The sequence below is a fragment of the Zeus faber genome, assembly GCF_960531495.2.
Source record: "Zeus faber genome assembly, chromosome: 16".
NCBI lineage: Eukaryota > Metazoa > Chordata > Actinopteri > Zeiformes > Zeidae > Zeus > Zeus faber.
In genome coordinates, this window is record NC_137202.1 from 17,198,962 (window position 1) to 17,218,007 (window position 19,046).

Genomic DNA, 19,046 nt, shown 5'->3' on the forward strand with positions numbered 1-19,046 from the left:
TGTGACACACACACACACACACACACACACACACACACACACACACACTCACTCATACACACACTGGTGTGGTGGTTTATAAGGACATCTAAAAAAACATTTGAAATTTTTGAATTTTTGAAACATTTTTGAATCTTGATCAGGAAATATAGTATGTAGTATTTTATAGTATTTTGAAGCAGCATTAAAGTGTTTTGGATCATGAGGACACTAATTGTTCTCACGAGTCCCAATATCCTACTGTTGCTGGTGGGAATTAAGGTGTGTTTTTTAACCGTATACTTTCATTTATGTCTAACGTTTACTTAATTTTCACGCCAGGAAGCAAATATTGTCTTAGTTATAACTGGCTTGGTTGGAGGATGTTTCTATATTGTCTTCACTTTTCCGGTATCTTGCTTCTATGATTATGGAAAATGTTAGTTAGTTAATTAGTCAAAGGATTTTCCAATGGGTTTTTGTCGTGGTTAGTGGGATGGGGGACGGCAGGAGAGGACCAGACCGTGGATTTTCACAATAATTATAATACTACCACACCAAACAATAGGATGGTTAATAGATGAGATAGCATAATTGTAAAAGGGCCTAAAACGTTTGTGAGGATTATGTCGGGACAAATTATTTGAGACCATTAATTCAAGCTGAGGAATGATCGTGTTCCTTCACGGTCTAAATTGATGACCCAAAATGGAAAAAGAGTATAATTTTTATACATTTTTCACTAAAGAAAATATGAATAAATATTAAATTTGGCCCGTTTGGTTTATTATTATGATTATGTGTCAGGAGTGCTGTCTAGTGAACCCAAATGCAGGACACAACGGAGGCTCAGGAGTAGGTCCAAAGGAGCAAGAGTTTATTGCAAACAGGCAGGGGTCAAAGCCAGGGGAACAGTCTTCGGAGGAAAACTTATTGGCAGGGAACCAGGCAGAGAATCAGTGTCCGGGGAATCGGGCAGAGAATCAGAGTCCGGGGAATCAGGCAGGGAATCAGTGTCCGGGGAATCAGGCAGAGAATCGGGGTCCAGGAACAAGCAGAGAATGGTTACAGTAGGTGTCCCAGTAGGTATGATGCAGTGGATACAACACAGAGGAGACAACAACGATCTGACAAGGACAGAATGAACGGGGAACAGGTTAAATACAAGTGGAGTGCAGAGGAAGGTGGCTAGAGGGCTGAATAGTGTCAGTTGTGCAGTGGTCAGGAATGAAGAAGTGTGTGGTCTAGTCTCTGTCAGTTTGTAGTCTTTGGACGTTGCAAAACTATTGATTTACGTGTATATTTATATAGCTTCTTACCCGGTAGATGTCAGTAGATCTGTTACATTGATATTTTAAATCTGTGGTCCAGATTTATTTTGCCAGATGAATGGAAAAAAATAATAAAAAATAATCCCTAAAATGTCGTCAGCGGGTCCCTGGAATATACTGAAATGTGCTACTCAGTGATGCGTTCAAGATCCAGGCGCCTGAAAAATAGAAGCCATGCAATCGTTATTACTCACGGAGATACCACAACATTTATCATATTTCATGGAAACGTAACGTACCGAAAATATAATCCAAGGAAAAAACTCAACAAATAAACGACACGGCACCGCCCGACGCGGCACCACGCGGCACGGCCACCGGTCATTGAGAGTGCAGCTCTGTGTCCGCAGACAACACGGTGAGTTCTAACAATGAGAAGTTCTGGTTTACGGGCAAACATGGACGGTTGTTTCAAAGACAGGAGGGTTGTGCTGTGTAGACTGCACAGTGGTTGCTCCACAAGACGAGCAACCGGGGGACGACGGACGGGGGGGGGGGGGGGGAGCCCAGGCTGCGTTCAAGTAAACTTGGAAAATCGCGCTGCGTTTCAGAGAACCCGGGAAACTGAAAAACGCACCCAACTCGACTAAACTGGGCCCCGTGTATTGCTGGCTGCAGCTATATTTATTATTATTATAATAATAATAATAATAATAATTGCCTTCTAATTATGTAAAGCACTTTGAGTTCCTATACAAATGTGCTCTTCAAATCAAGGTTATTCATATAATTATTTTTATTATTATGTGTTCTTTCTCCATTCAAACATTGAGGATTCTTGGCGTCAGATTCATTGTGATGCTGTGAAAATGAAATGTTTTAGGTTTTTTATTTTTTATTCATTCTCGAAATAAAAGCCCGTTGTTTTTTTGCATTACATCATTTCACTGGGAAATCCAAACCTGGACAGCTGAGTTTTCCTATCGTTCTGTGTGTTGTTCCAGGCTTTATCGCTTTGACCTTCCCTCTCTCTCCTTCCTCTCTGTCCATCCCTCGCCCTCTCCCCCCCCCCCCCCTCCTCAGGTTAACGGATCTGTCAGGATCGCTCACGGACGGACCAATCAACTACAAATACAAGACCAAGTGCACATGGTTAATAGAGGGCTAGTGAGTATTCCATCATTTCCTTCTCTCTGTAATAGAACTGTAATACCATCTGGAAAAATAATCTGTCGCATTATCTGTTGTTATGGCATATTTATATTTTGAATTGAGTTTAATTTATGTTTTTTCTAATGACTTGTGTTCAAAGTAGCCTAGGGGCAGCTTCAGGGCCAACACCTGTCTGGTTAGTAGGCTATATTTTTATGATGATGATAAAATTGATATTTTTTTCTTTCTGATAAGATATTTTATTGGACAATTAAAAGACAACCAAATCCCTTCCAGACATCCGTGGACTGCTTTGTATCTTACCTTCTATCCTGTGCTTTTAATTCAGTTTTCTACTATGGGTTCAATCTGGCCATTTAATGTCAACTCACAGAATAAATATATAATATACATGACCTATAGCATTGTTTATTACAAAGCTCTGTGGAATACTCGACTCTGATTGGTCGATAGCGCCAAACAGCGGTGATAATGACGGCCGTTTGTTACTAATGACTGTTGTCATGGGCAACCACTTCTCCGGCTCGTAAAACTCCGTCTACATGCTAGCCGTAACTAGTTGCCATACAGTAGGAGCCACTCGGAGAGGCCAACTGGAACATGACAGGAGCCAGGCAGATCCGTGATTGGGGCGTTTCCGACCCATGCAGGGCCCCTGTGGGGTCCGTGCTCGGATCTCGCCAGTAATTATATCCCCCTCGATGACGTGATTTTGCGCCCGCGCCTGGGCACGCCCCCCGGCGGCATTTGTGGAAAAGCGGTTGCCATGCTTTATCTGTCCACAGTGGAGCAGTGGTTCAAAACGTAAAGCAACTCGCGTGTAAGGGATAATCTTGCGTCCATCTTAATCTTGTTAGGCAGCTGAAGAGAGCGTGCCACCAGGCAGAACAAAAGTGGAGAAAGACAATGTGGGAGACTCTACACACAGATACGGGTTCAGGGAGGGAGACTGAGACATTTGGGCAGTGAGGTGCGGACATGACGTGGTTTTTATGAAATGCGTAAACAAAAAGGCTCGCTGGCCAAAACGTGTACATAAAGCAATAATCAGCGTCTTGGTCCGTTTTGGGTCGCGGTCTGGTCAGCGGGGTCAGGTCTCCTGCACCACATGATCCCCACTGCAAGACAAAACAACGCATAAGAATACTCTCCCGGATCGGACCAATCAGCGCTAATGGCGCTGATTATTTCTCAGTAACTAAATTATTGCTATCAGACAGAACATTAATGCCTCGAGATCCAGAAAATTAATGAACCTACCCCGGCTTCTCCTGGAATATGACTGCTGCTATATCTTGCATTGTCCCTTAAGACCTAAAATAAAAAAGACTATTGTCGGGCAGCTCAGGTCCTCCACCTGCTGCTTGGACCCTCCCCTTTACAATTTAATCTCTACCGTAAATGCTCCATCTTGCATATAACTCCTGATGACCTACATCCCATACACTCCCTAAAACAGGGTATTAATGATATTAATGATATTAATCTATGGATGTCATAGGATGTACAAGGATAACAGAAATACTCGTCTTTGGTGGAAAGGCTCGGACAGTAAATTGAAGCCCATCACAGTTCTCTGTCTCCGGAGAGCAAAAGTGAAGCCAGAAATCTGGGTGTAGTCCTAGACGGTGATCTAAATTTTAAGAACCATGTGTCCCGCTCCCTCTCCCGCTCCGCTCCAGTTTCGGAACACGGTAAACTGCATTTAGACCGTCTCAATGCTCGGAATTATTCTGGCGCTTGAAAAAAAAAAAAGTCAATCACGATTGATGGAGTCGATCGCCGATTGCCGATTTCATCATAAGGCTGCCAAAGCCTACGCTGAACACTCTTAAAAGCCGGTCAAAAACCTTACTTTTCACTACAGTCTATGACTAAGTTCTAAGTGTGTATGTGTTTGTGTGTTTGTGTGTTCTGAATATTGTGAGATTTGCATATTCTGCACTACCTCTTTGTATAGTTGCACGCACAACTTGTGGTGTGGGGTCGGTCTGGTTGAGCAGCCACACCTGACCTGGATCTGGGCGACTGGGTCAGGGTGGCTGCATACCTGTTGCTCGTTGGTGAGTCTAATGAGCAGCAGGTAAAACCGCCATCCCCACACACACTCATGACAGAGGAGCCCTGTCATGACATGTTCGATCTGCTCCCGGGCTAATTCCAACTGGCCTCCTCTCTACAATAAACTGGTGTGTCTACAACATCGTCTTCTGTGTCTCTGTGCTGGAGGGCCCTGAAAACACCACTTGGGTGGCTTGTGGTAGGAGAAATTGCCACACAACTATTGATATGCATATTTATACTCTGCACTTGGATTTGTATTTTGATTATATTGTGACTCTATGTAAAGCACATTGTGTTGCCCTGTGTATGAAACGTGCTATATATATATATATATATATAGCCCCCTTGATTTATATATATATATATATATATATATATAAAGCTTGACTTGACTAAATGCAAATACAGTGTTGTGTCTTGTCAGAAGCTCTTAAACTAGGCATACTAGTTATTAAGTAATTGCAAATCAGTATGCTGTCTTAATGCATATCCATGTACCCTTCTCTCTCTCTCTCTCTCTCTCCAGCCCTAACGCCGTGCTGAGGCTCCGGTTCAACCACTTTGCCACCGAGTGCAGCTGGGACCACATGTACATCTACGATGGAGACTCCATCTACTCTCCGCTGGTTGCTGTGCTCAGGTGAGGCCAGACCTTTTCACCAAGTTGCTCAAAGTCACATCTTGAAAACGCACCAAGCACACAATCATTAATTATAATTATTATGTAGTCTAAATCTGAACAGAATTGTATATACAGGAAAGCAAAGATATATTCCATTTGTGCCATATATGCCATCATGTACAGTACAGCAGATACTGTGTTTAAAAGGGAATAATGATCATTTTCATGTACATGTGCAATGGGGAAATAAATCGTCAGGAACAAGAATCCCAATGACAGAATAGTAATGATAAATAAAGAGATCGATAAAACAATAAACAAACCAAGACAAAATATACGTATACTGTATAAATGGGTATTGGCACTGTTTACAGGAAAAAAAAATAGAACAGTTAGCCACATCATTTGTATTTTACCATATAAACGAGTAAGTGATGCACAATTATTATTATGATTATTAATGCGGTAAAGATGCCCTTTCGTGCCATTAATATGAGAAAGCTCAAGTGTTTCCTATTTGTTGTGTATTTCCATTTTTTTCTGTTTTCTCTTATTGTTAGATTACATTTTTGTTTGTTACATTGATTTTATTGTTCATTGGTGTTTTTAAGGCCTTTATTGTGACATTTTTCTTATTATTTTATTGTTTTGTTTTTTTCATCATTTCATCTGTTCATTGCAAATTTTTTTCATTGTTCATTTTTCTGGTTTATTGTTCATCTTAATCAATCTCTCGGTCGACAGGTTGATCCACAAGGGATTAATTAATTTAAGAAAAACATTTCAATTATAGAAAAAGCTCAAACAACAAAAGGAAAGAAAGAAAGGAAAGATAAAAAGAGAGCAGCTGTGTGTGTGCACAGTAATGTTACTTTACAGGGAAGTTAATCAGGCCATCATTTTAATGGTCTCCCACATCCCTGTAATGGAAGTGCTTTTATCTCTCACACACACACACACACACACACACACACACTCTCACACTGAGCGAGGAGCGATCTATAAACTCTCCACCAGCAAAGAGTCTGAGAACGTTAGTGTGTTTGTCTCTTTCTATACATCTCTCTCTCTCTGTCTTCCCTCTTGTTTGTCCTTCCTTACCATTCCGCCACCGATCCTTTACCTTCTCCTCCCCCCATCTCTCTCCCCCTCTCCCCCCTTCTCTGTCTCCCATCACCTCCCGACTCTCTCTCGCTCTCTTTGTTACGGGTGCCGTCTGGCGAACCCAAATGCAGGGCACGGAGGAGGCTCAGGAGTAGGCGCAAGGGTAAAGGAGTTTATTGAGAAACAGGCAGGGGTCAAAACCAGGGGAACAGTCGGGGTCCAGGAACAGGCAGGGCGTCGGGGTCCAGGAACAGGCAGGGCGTCGGGGCCCAGGAACAGGCAGGGCGTCAGGGCCCAGGAACAGGCAGGGCGTCGGGGGCCCAGGAACAGGCAGGGCGTCGAGGCCCAGGAACAGGCAGGGCGTCAGGGCCCAGGAACAGGCAGGGCGTCGGGGTCCAGGAACAGGCAGGGCGTCGGGGGCCCAGGAACAGGCAGGGCGTCGGGGTCCAGGAACAGGCAGGCGTCGGGGGCCCAGGAACAGGCAGGGCGTCGGGGTCCAGGAACAGGCAGGGCGTCGGGGGCCCAGGAACAGGCAGGGCGTCGGGGTCCAGGAACAGGCAGGGCGTCGGGGTCCAGGAACAGGCAGGGCGTCGGGGGTCCAGGAACAGGTAGGGCGTGGGAGTCCAGGAACAGGCAGGGCGTCGGGGTCCAGGAACAGGCAGGGCGTCGGGGTCCAGGAACAGGCAGGGCGTCGGGGCCCAGGAACAGGCAGGGCGTCGGGGCCCAGGAACAGGCAGGGCGTCGGGGTCCAGGAACAGGCAGGGCGTCCGGGTCCAGGAACAGGCAAGGCGTCCGGGTCCAGGAACAGGCAGGGCGTGGGAGTCCAGGAACAGGCAGGGCGTCGGGGTCCAGGAACAGGCAGGGCGTCGGGGGCCCAGGAACAGGCAGGGCGTCGGGGCCCAGGAACAGGCAGGGCGTCGGGGTCCAGGAACAGGCAGGGCGTCGGGGCCCAGGAACAGGCAGGGCGTCGGGGGTCCAGGAACAGGTAGGGCGTGGGAGTCCAGGAACAGGCAGGGCGTCGGGGTCCAGGAACAGGCAGGGCGTCGGGGTCCAGGAACAGGCAGGGCGTCGGGGTCCAGGAACAGGCAGGGCGTCGGGGGCCCAGGAACAGGCAGGGCGTCGGGGCCCAGGAACAGGCAGGGCGTGGGGGTCCAGGAACAGGCAGGGCGTCGGGGGTCCAGGAACAGGCAGGGCGTGGGAGTCCAGGAACAGGCAGGGGGTCGGGGCCCAGGAACAGGCAGGGCGTCGGGGTCCAGGAACAGGCAGGGAATTGGTATCAGGGGAGAGGCAGAGAATCAACACCGTAGAAAGGAACAGAGAATACTCTATACTCTATACGCACACGGACACAACGATCTGAGCGATACAGAGTGTATGGGGAACAGGTTAAATACAAGGGGAGTGACGAGGAAGGTGAAGACAGGCGGTGAGGTTGCTGACTGGCGACAGGTGCGCAGTGGCAGCGATGTGAGACCAGAGAGAGACAGATAACTGACGAGCACAGGGCGGGATCCTGACACGCTCTAATAAAATGAAATGAAATAAAATGAAATCAAATGTTTTATGCCAACTCTGGTTTTAATTTCCTTCAATTGTGTTTATTTTATGCTCCCTATTTACCTCCCCCTCCCCACAGTGGGCTGGTGGTTCCTCAGTCCAGGGCCAATGAGACGGTTCCTGAGGTGGTGACCATGTCGGGCTTCGCTCTGCTGCACTTTTTCAGTGACGCCGCCTACAACCTGACCGGCTTCGACGTCGCCTACTCGTACGTCTGGACACGCCTTCCCCCCGGCTCGTCATCACCACTTCTTTCAGGCACACCCCCAAACGCCCCCAAATTCAACGTTGGCAGAGGGTCTCCGTAAAGTACCGGTATCTGCTGTCGTGAAGTATCCGGTGGTGGAACGTAACGAAGTACACTCACTTTGTTGCGGCGCTTAAGTACATTTTTAATTAATTAAGTGTATTCATTTACTCCACTTTGAATTTCAAAGCCAATACCGATACTGTTTACTATGCTGCATTTCTAATGAAAAGACCTTGACATGAGGACTACGATTACTACTGCATTCTGATCCCTTCTTTGATTCCTAACTACTATGATGCCGCCGATACTGTTTTTATTGTAAATTCTAATCAGGCTTTGCGCGAGTACTCATCGCTCGGAAAAAAAGGCAAGAGTAGCCACTTTCATCACGACTCTGGAGACGGCTCCTACTTTTATTTTTAACACTTTAAGTACACTTCCAGGCGGGTACTGTAATAGTTTTACCTCAGCAGAAATGCCAACGTGGTACTTTCAGATTTACCGCACCGAAAGAAATGCGTCGCGCATCTTTCCCATCTTAAAATCGAGGGGGCCAGAGTGTATTTTTAAGTGGGGGGGGGGGGACCCAAAACATTGAAGGGCATTCCTTTCCGTCGACCCCACGACTCCAATCAAATATATATATATTCGTTGAGTATGGAGTTATTTTGGGGACAAGGCTCCTTCTACTTTTAGATCTAATAAAAAGCTCTGAGTGCTTCCTCCACCGCTGTGAATCATTCTGCCGCCACCACGGCACTCACCTGCTCAGCTCGAGAGGGGCAGGTGAGTGCCCACGAGATTGAGCGGCCGATGGGATTGTTTTCGCCGGCTGGCGGGTTGTTTTCCGGCGTGCTGGCGTTTCTCCATTCGGCCTCGAGACTCCTCCATCGGCTGCGTTGAGATTCAGAAATAAGCTTTCACCCCCAACCTCCGCGTTTCCTTCCCTCCCTCCCTTCCCCCTCCGTGCTCCCTCTGTCTCCATTTGCGTCTTGCACGCCCCTTCCCACCATTCCCGTCTCTCTCTCTCACTGTTATCGTTGTTCGAGGCTCTGGGCAGGCGTCGTGTTCAGCCTGTCAATCAAGGTGTGTGTGTCTATATATGTGTGTGTCTATATATGTGTGTGTGTGTGTGTGTGTGTGTGTGTGTGAGACACGGACATGTTAGTGTTGGTCGGCAGTTACTGCACGGTAGCAAAGCCTCAAGGCCGTCACACACACACACTGGAAATACATATCGGGCGGAGAATAAGGCTGTGGTTGTCATGACAACCCTCTTGTCAAAGGTAGGGGGGAGAACCTGTGTTTGAGTCAATTAAATTGCTTTTTCCAGCCTCCATTTGTGCATCTATTTAATCACTCTCCGTCTTGTCTTTGATATGGCAGGCAGAAACATACTTTTTGGACATTTTGGGATCAAGCCATTCCCATGTCTCTTTTTGTCTCTGTATCATTTTATGTTTGAATGAATTTTCGTCTGCTTTTTTTTTTTTTTTTTTTTTGCCAGAAAGGCTTTGCCATATTATCTGACTGGTTTATATTTTTGGTTTTGTTGTTTATCATTAGGTTTATTCTACAATATCAATTTTTTACACCTACATACCTCCCTACCTGTACCTCCCTACCTGTACCTCCCTACATGTACCTCCCTACATGTACCTCCCTACATATACCTACCTAGCCGTACCTCCCTACATGTACCTCCCTAAATGTACCAAACTACATGTACCTACCTACATGTACCTACCTACCTGTACCTACCTACCTGTACCTCCCTACCTGTACCTACCTACATGTACCTACCTACATGTACCTACCTACCTGTACCTACCTACCTGTACCTCCCTACCTGTACCTACCTACATGTACCTACCTACATGTACCTACCTACCTGTACCTACCTACCTGTACCTCCCTACCTCTACCTACCTACATGTACCTACCTACATGTACCTACCTACCTGTACCTACCTACCTGTACCTCCCTACCTGTACCTACCTACCTGTACCTACCTACCTGTACCTCCCTACCTGTACCTCCCTACATGTACCTCCCTACCTGTACCTTCCTACCTGTACCTCCCTACCTGTACCTACGTACATGTACCTACCTACATGTACCTACCTACATGTACCTCCCTACATGTACCTCCCTACATGTACCTCCCTACCTGTACCTCCCTACCTGTACCTACCTACATGTACCTACCTACATGTACCTCCCTACATGTACCTCCCTACATGTACCTCCCTACCTGTACCTCCCTACATGTACCTCCCTACATGTACCTCCCTACATGTACCTCCCTACCTGTACCTCCCTACCTGTACCTCCCTACCTGTACCTCCCTACCTGTACCTACCTACCTGTACCTACCTACATGTACCTACCTACATGTACCTACCTACATGTACCTCCCTACATGTACCTCCCTACCTGTACCTCCCTACCTGTACCTCCCTACCTGTACCTCCAAGCCTGTACCTCCCTACCTGTACCTCCAAGCCTGTACCTACCTACATGTACCTCCCTACCTGTACCTACCTACATGTACCTCCCTACCTGTACCTACCTACATGTACCTCCCTACCTGTACCTACCTACATGTACCTCCCTACCTGTACCTACCTACATGTAGCTCCCTACCTGTACCTACCTACATGTACCTCCCTACCTGTACCTACCTACATGTAGCTCCCTACCTGTCTAAAGGTCTTTTTTTGGGGCGGGTTGCCTGGTCCTTTTTTTTCCTCTCTCCAGGATCAACTCCTGCCCCAACAACTGCTCAGGCCACGGCCGCTGCAGCACGGCCAACGCGGCGTCGGGTCGGGTGTACTGCGAGTGCGAGGAGCACTGGAAGGGCGAGGCCTGCGACGTGCCCTACTGCAGGGACAACTGCGGCAGCCCCGGCCGCGGCTACTGTGACCTGACGGGCGAGAAGCTCTGCGTCTGCAACGACAGCTGGCAAGGTGAGGCGGCGGCGGGGCCACGCCACCGGGAAAAGAGAGACAAAGTAGAATTTCAATGGGCACGGGTTGTACGCCCGACTGGCCAGTCTCTCTCAAACGTCAACGGGTTACCTTATTATAAGGCAAAATATACAGCCAGCCGGTCATTATCGCAAAATAACCCCCGACCAGGAAGGATCAGGAGAAGACCCCATTCTGACCTTATTCTGGGGGTTATTTTGCATTAATGACCGGCTGGCTGTACATTGTCCCGCTTTTTTACACTTAGGCAACGGCTCTTGTGTTTTCCTTCTTGGGTTCTTGTTTTTCTCCCGACTGGCCCTTTTTGTTTTTCCTCGCCTGTCTTGAGGTCTCAGGGTGGAGGGGAGTGTCACACTTTTTCAGGAGGCTTATCTTTTTCGACGTGGTCCCGCGAAGCCCTTTGCGATTGCGCTGTGGAGGTACATTCCACTTGAATTTGACTCGGCCACGTTGGACATCGTGACTCACAATGACCTAATTTCCTACACCAAACGTATGGCGCTTAAAAAGCCTTAAAACCAGTTGAAAAAAACCTGCAGTTTTTGCTATATTTTAATCACACAGACTAATGACTCCTAATGGGGTTCCAATGAATTGACTTAGTAAAATGATGGTGTGCCGCCTCCTGCTGGCACACACCTTGCATTACAAGCACATCCTCCACTGTAACCAGTGTGTTCCAGTCACAGGTGGTCGGGATTAAATAGATGGACAGATAGGTAATAATACTCAAGTAATGACAATAAAAAAATTTGAAAAATAAATGCAAATATGCAATAAACCTCAAAATGGAAAATCTGTCGGTATACATTTTTAGAACAATCAACTAAAACAATGAGCCCTGTATGAACAATTCACATTCTGACAAAAGTGGGAAATGGTGAAAATGTGATCACTTTATATTTATCAAATGAACAGGTTCTAAAATACTACGACACTACAAGTAACGTCTTGTTTTCTCTCTAACTGAAAATAAAGGAACCTTCAAAGTCTCTCTCTCTCTCTCTACACATACACACACACACACACACACACAGTAATGATGGTGTAATAACGGGGGGATGATTGCTGTCAACCTGTTCCCAGACGGAGGACAGGAGGATGTGTCTGTCATCTGCGAGGGGAGTCGGGGTAATGGGAAGCACCGTAGTCCTCACAACACACACACACACACACACACACACTAAATGTATCCTTATGAGGACACAAAATGTCTCCTCATAATGTGTCCGTATACACACAAAAGAGAATCCACTTCATCCCACCCATCCATTAAATCATCACTTTGAGACTCCGGGTGTTTGGTGTTGCTCCTTTAAAACCAAGACATTCCTCAACAGGTTCCCAGAGATAAATAACTACAAACAAAAAATACTGTGTATATGGATATTTGAGGTGTTTTGTTCTTGTTTTTGTTGCCGAGGGACGCCCTTCCCCACTCCTTCAAGGTTTCTATAAACACCTTTGTGCCAACTATGCGTGCAGCTTCCCAAATGCCAAACAGAAGTCGAGAGCACAAACTGTCTTACACTTTAATTTCCCATAATGCTTTTTCTATTTTATTCAATTTAACTATTAAGTAAGGTGAAGTGAGGGTAAGCTATGCAATTTCAGCTTGTTTACCCACCATGTAAACAGCTGGCGTAACGCTCGATACTCTTAAATATAATAAAAGGCAAATATAATCTCAGCAGTGTTCCTACTTTTTTTGCTTACTTTGCTTTACTTTTTTAATTTTATACCTCACACCAAAAAACATTGTCAATTCAACTTTAAAGATGATTCTATATTTTATTTTGCAATTTTCTAATCATATGATGTGCACATGCTGGGTACAAAATTACCCAGATGATTAAGGTGTTTAGGATGATCCAAACCCATTGGTTCTGAATTAGTCAAATGCAATATTAATTAATATAAATATAAAAATAATGTTGTGTGCAACATTAAAAAATAAAACATTTAAATAAATAAGCTGGGATATTTTTTTGACCTGACATATGCATTCTAGGGTTAAAGGCAAAGCAAGATAGATTTATTCGTATAGCACACAAGGCATAGAATATACTATATAAAGCAAAGAATAATACAAGTTTAGAATTAAAAAGCTCAAAACAGACAAGTACATAAGCAAATAAATAAAAGATTAAAGTTAAATTGAAAACAGACTGAAACACAGTTACAGTACAAACGTTTTACACCCTACAGGTAAATTGTTGTCACCACCAGATAGCGCCATTGCAAACACTGTCTGATTTTGTTGGAGGGAAGTCCTCATTCTCTATTATTTATTATGTTTATCCAAAGAAAACACGTGTGGTGCTGCGTATTGTGATGTAATGTCCGTCCATCCTATCCTTTCTCTTCCAGTATGTGTACACATTTTATTAAATACATTTACATTAATGCAAAGTTGCACCATTTTCTACATTTGTTGGAATGTGAGTTGTTGATTCATTTCTTTAGAATGATTTATACTGAGATATTTTTTAGATTTGTTGTATCTTTATAATTTTTTTTTTTTACATTTTTTACGTTTATTTATCTAATTTATTTCTTATTACATTGTTATACGGGGTCCATCCTGCAGGGCCCTTGCTACGAAAGTCAGCCCGACTTTCATAACAGATTTTGTTGTCTGAGTTTAAAAAGAAATCAGTGCGGAAAACTACACCTCTTTGTCTCTATTTACCTGCACATCCCAGCGTACATTTGAATTAGTACTTAGATATAAAGCTAAATTCCACATGAGGGGTACTGTAATATAAATGTTATACTTCATAGTCAAAGCATGATGTGTTGCCATTAGAAGAATGACACACCACACTACAACACATGCATATATACACACACACACACACACACACACACACACACACACACACGCACACACACACACACACACACACACACACACACGCACGCATGCACATGCACATACTGATGGTAGGTGGAGGAAACCCCATGTGAGCACGGGGAGAACATGCACACTCCGCACAGAAAGGCGCCTATTTGGGAGATAACCCGCCGGAGCACGGTGCCAACAGCGCCCCAGGCGGAAATCGAACCCAGGACCCCTTGCTGTGAGGCAGCACCATTTTGACATAAAGGTGTATTCTATTGCTGACAAATACAAAGACTAAAATACTCTCTGAAACCTTGACGAAAGGAACTAGCCTTTATCAGGACATGAAAACATCTCCTGGAGTAAAAGATAATGTAATGTTTTAGGAAGACGCTACACCGATCAGCCTCAACATTAAAACCACCACTAATAAACACTAATATTGATTATTATATTAAAAGTGGACCACTTTTGGAAGTTACTAACCAGTGCATACTGGGAACACCCCACAAGACCTGCTGTTTTGGAGATGCTCTGAACCAGTCGTCTAGCCATCACAATTTGGTCCTTGTCAAAGTGGCTGAGATCCTTACACTTTCACATTTTTCCTGCTTCCAACGCATCAACTTCAAGAACTGACTGTTCACTTGCTGTCTAATATATCCCACCCTGTGACAGGTGCCATTATAACGAGATTTGTGGCTGATCGGTGTATGTTGCAATAACTGAATTTGCAATAAAACATAATTCTGTAATACAATAATCAAAGTTACATATGCTGAGGCGATTACTGGCCATATTGGAGTTGAACACTGTGACTTTAGATAGCCAGGGCCGGGTCGCCAATTGCAGTTTAACTAAGGGCAATTGGACCCTGGACCCTGTGTTTTGCTGCCTGCAGCTATATGTATTATTATTGCCTATTGCGTCAATGTGAGCTGCTCTAACACCACAATTTCCATATCTATCCATCCATTCACCTCATCTCCTCATTCCTAGCTTATCGTCATCGTTCAGCTTATAGCGTTGAATACTAAATATACATGTGGCAGTTTCGCCACCACACGCCATCCAAGTGACGTTTTTGGGGCCCTCTGGCACAGAGACGCAGAAGGAGGGGTTGTAAACATCAGTTTACTGTAGAGAGTGGACAAGCTGGATTTAGCCCAGGAGCAGATAGACACATGTCATGACACGGGATCCTCTCCTGAGTGTGTGTGGGGATGGGGGCTTTGCCTGTTGCTCGTTAGACCAACCAATGAGCAACAGGTATGCAGCCACTCTGATCCCAATCACCTAGATCCAGGTCAGGTGTGGCTGTTCAAACCAGACCATCCCCACACCATATACCCCCAACATCAAACTGAGGCCGGGGAGAATTCCTAGCCGAAGCAACCCCCCCCCCCCCCATACCTTAAATAAACGAATGTCCAAAAAAAATGAACTGGTCCCCTCCCAGAGGACCTGCTTCCCAACCAGCTTCCTTCCCCCAGGGCGACGATACAGACTCCCCTCCTCTCTTGGAGTGTGGGACCTTGAGCTGCTGTGTTGGCTGGTGAAGGTGTGGCTGGTCTGTCGTGGGGCTGCTTAGAGGGGTGGCCTGGCACTTGGGCTGCTGGATGGTCCCGGTGGTAGCTGCTGGGCGGAGAAGCTAGCTGCCAGCGGTTACCTGTTGTGGTTGCTGTGCCTGTTTCTCCCCCGGTCCTCTGCCGGACATCCTAGGTGCTGCTGCCAGTCGGGAGAGGGTTAGTGCTGGGACCACCCGTAGTCCGGCTGGTGGCTCCAGGGCATCGTCGCACTGTGTCCCTTCCTCATGCCGGAGAGTCCCGGTTTAGGTGCCTGTGTGGCAATTTCGCCTACCACACGCCACCCGAGTGGCGTTTTCAGGGCCTTCCAGTACAGAGACGCAGCTGGAAGTAGCCCAGGTGCAGATAGACACCTGTCAGGACATGGGCTCCTATCCTAAGTGGGTGTGGGGATGGGGGTTTTACCTGTTGCTCATTAGACCAATGCAGCCACTCTGAACCCAATTAACTAGATCCAGGTGAGGTGTGGCTGCTCAAACCAGACCACCCCCACACCACAATACAGTATTTTCCTCTCTCTCCCTCCCTCCCTGCAGGTCCAGACTGCTCCCTGTCTGTCCCGTCCAGCGAGGCCTTCTGGACACTGCCCGGTGTCAAGCCGTCAGCCCAGTCTCTGGGGCGGGCGTCGCACCAGGCGCTGGTCCACTCGGGCCTGATGTGGGTGGTGGGAGGATACTCCTTCAACTCGTCCTTCTACCACTCTGTTCTCAAGTAAGAACCAGCTGGGATTCCCTTTTCTTGGGTCATTTTTTAGAGTTTTCTAATTGATATGAGGAAGGATTAGCTCTATCATGGATGGAAACATATAGACGAATAGATACATATGGATAGATGGATAGATGGATGAAAATAGAGATAGATGGATGGGTAGATAGATGGATAGATGATATGTATAGATAGATGATAGATAGATAGATAGATAGATAGATAGATAGATAGATAGATAGATAGATAGATAGATAAAATGGCAATTTTCAATAAACCTCAGACACTAACCACCCCATGTCTCTCTCTCTCCCTTCCAGCTACAACCTGGAGAGCAGCACATGGGATGTGGTTCCCAACACCAATGGCCCCATCAACAGATATGGACACTCCCTGGCTCTGCACCAGGTCATTAACATTTAACCACATTTTGTGGATTCTACAGAAGCCATTTGTTTAAGTCTTTGTAACCCAAACAGTAAACAATTTCACGTATTATCCGTTTTTCTTCCATGCCTTTTTTTCTTTCTTTTTAAAAGAAAGAAAACAATAAAATGTACATATTAATGTAGGGCATATCAATTTAGAAAAGATTAAATGTTAATTGAATTGATTCATTTGATTAATCTGCTATGTACTGTATAATGATCGTAGATAATAGACACATGCACACACACACACGGCTGGCAGACTCAAGTGTGTGTGTGTGTGTGTGTGTGTGTGTGTGTGTGTTGGTCACACACACACACAAACCATGTATTTTTCCACATATGACGGTGAGTCTTGATTTCTTGTCTAGACTGAAATGAAGGTTATTCTGCGTTAATACGTTGTGGTTTCCCAAATAGGTTGAAAGCTCTTTCCTCCCTTTAAACACACTGACTTAAAAGGGGATGCTATAAATAAGGCCGATGTGGCTTTTAGCTGACGACATTGTTGCATGTCGAAATATAGTTGACGCTCACTTTTAACTACTTTTGACTTTAAACAAGGTATTAATAACAATTTTAAACCATTTTTGTTTAGTGCAGAGATACTTTGCACATATCAACTGCACCTATAAACTTATATATAAACATACCTTCAGGGGTGATGGTCTCTAGTTATTGTCACTTGAAGTAAATACAACTTTTGCAACAAGAGTTAGGAAATACATCATGAGAGTGGAAAAATCGATCAATATTATTTATTTATTTGTTTGTTTGTTTGTTTATTTATTATTACTCTTTGACGGGCAGTGAAGCCTCTGGGTGTAAAAAAAAAAAAAAAAAAAAAAAAAAAGGAAGGAAAGAAGGAAAGCATTTTGCAAAGTCGACGCTTAGAACAGCCATCAAGGCTACATCAAAAAACATTTTGCCAACGTCTGAGGTGCTTTGAATGGCGGCAGGAAATGCAACCCCGAAGGAAGACAGCGGGCCCGAGGATTGATTTCTGTGTGGATGCGGGATGAAGGCGAGATCCGAGAAGGACGGAGAGACAGACGGGGGTTTAAGCCTGAAGAATCGTTCGCGCGCCAATAACTCACGTCCGCGGCCGTCTGGTCTCGCTGATTACGACCCTGCTCAGTTACATGGCAAAGGAGGGGAAGAAATAGAGAGCTTCCTCAAAATAGAGACCCCCTCGTTCGCCGGGCTCCGGCTGCAGGCCCCGCGTGTCGCGACCAGGGGGTGCCATAGCGACCGATGTTTTTATCGATCTGTTTTGTACTTGTACTTGTACGTAAAAAAAAAAAGAAAAAGAACCACGATGGCAGCCGCTGGAAAGCGCCGTTTCCCCTCCGAGTCTCTCTATTCTTTCCTTGGGGGTTGTCGTTCTACGAACCAGCTCTGGAGTCGCCCTCTGCTGCCCACTCGTGGAAGTGGGGTGTGTCACCTCCACGGGAACCTTCAGTCCGTACAACCAGACCTTGCCTTCGCAGCGCATCGGCTGGGAGCGACGTAGGGCGTGTTTTTTGGCCCCAAGTGTTGAGTTGTTCGTCGGGGTTGGGGTCGGGGGTCCTCAAACGCTACGGTTTCTGTCCTTGCTGGATCGTTGTTTTCATCCTGAGTAGTTGCTTGGAATTCATTAGGCATTGCACGTCGACTCCCTCGGGCAAAAAAAAACCATCCCAATTAAATGAAGATAGGGAGCCATAAGGAACTACTTAAGTCTAGAGTCCTACTGCTAAATACTACAAATAAAAGTGAGAGTTTAAGCATAAAACAAGGTGTTGACTCTTCTTGACCTTTGACTTTTGGACCTTTGACCCCTCGACCCCTCACGTTCCACCATGATTCGGATATCCCGTTCTGTTTTTCTTCGTTTTGGTGTGTTTCATCGGATAGGCTTAAGACTTATGGCCGAAGGCTCTGTGTAGATATTGCAGCGGCCGCCAAACTCCCCTACGAAAAGACCCGGCCGATATTCTCTCCAACCCAAAAACCCGGCAATCATCTGGGGCAATGGTGGTCGTGGTAAACGGGAGGAAATGAATGGGGAAATGAGGAGTATATTTCACCTTAGAAATGTAGAACTAGTCCAAGTTGGTTCCTGTCAAGTTTGCCTTTCAGTGGCATTTTGATGAGATACTTTTTTTTTTTTATCACTTACTGTAGTTATTGCTGTGGCCTATTTGTGGTTTTTTTTTATTATTATTTTTTTTAATCCCCGGGAGTGAACGGCATTCACCGTTGGCCACTGCGAATGATAATCTCCGACAAAACAAAAATAGGCCTGGAATGACATAAGTGCATATAATCAAAAAGAAAGGCTTGATCGGGCTAGAGGGGGAAGAATTGAAAGCCTGATTTACGACCCATCCGCAGACATCTCTTGTCTTGGCAAATGAATCAAAAAAAAAAAAAAAAAATTCCCTAAAAAGTCATTTCTTCTGTCGAATCGCTCACGGCAGAAACGGGAG

The 19,046-nt window shown here is 45.6% G+C and overlaps 1 protein-coding gene across 1 annotated transcript in view; it reads left to right on the plus strand.

Annotated features, from left to right (window-relative positions):
- Window positions 1-19,046, plus strand: part of LOC307242450 (attractin-like protein 1) — a 258,960-nt gene that overhangs the window by 26,129 nt on the left and 213,785 nt on the right. The window contains exons 2-7 of the mRNA XM_080016946.1: window positions 2,334-2,417; window positions 5,014-5,127; window positions 7,850-7,978; window positions 10,782-10,990; window positions 15,979-16,153; window positions 16,468-16,555. Coding sequence (XP_079873072.1) covers window positions 2,334-2,417; window positions 5,014-5,127; window positions 7,850-7,978; window positions 10,782-10,990; window positions 15,979-16,153; window positions 16,468-16,555 — 799 coding nt within the window. The remainder of the gene's footprint in view (window positions 1-2,333; window positions 2,418-5,013; window positions 5,128-7,849; window positions 7,979-10,781; window positions 10,991-15,978; window positions 16,154-16,467; window positions 16,556-19,046) is intronic.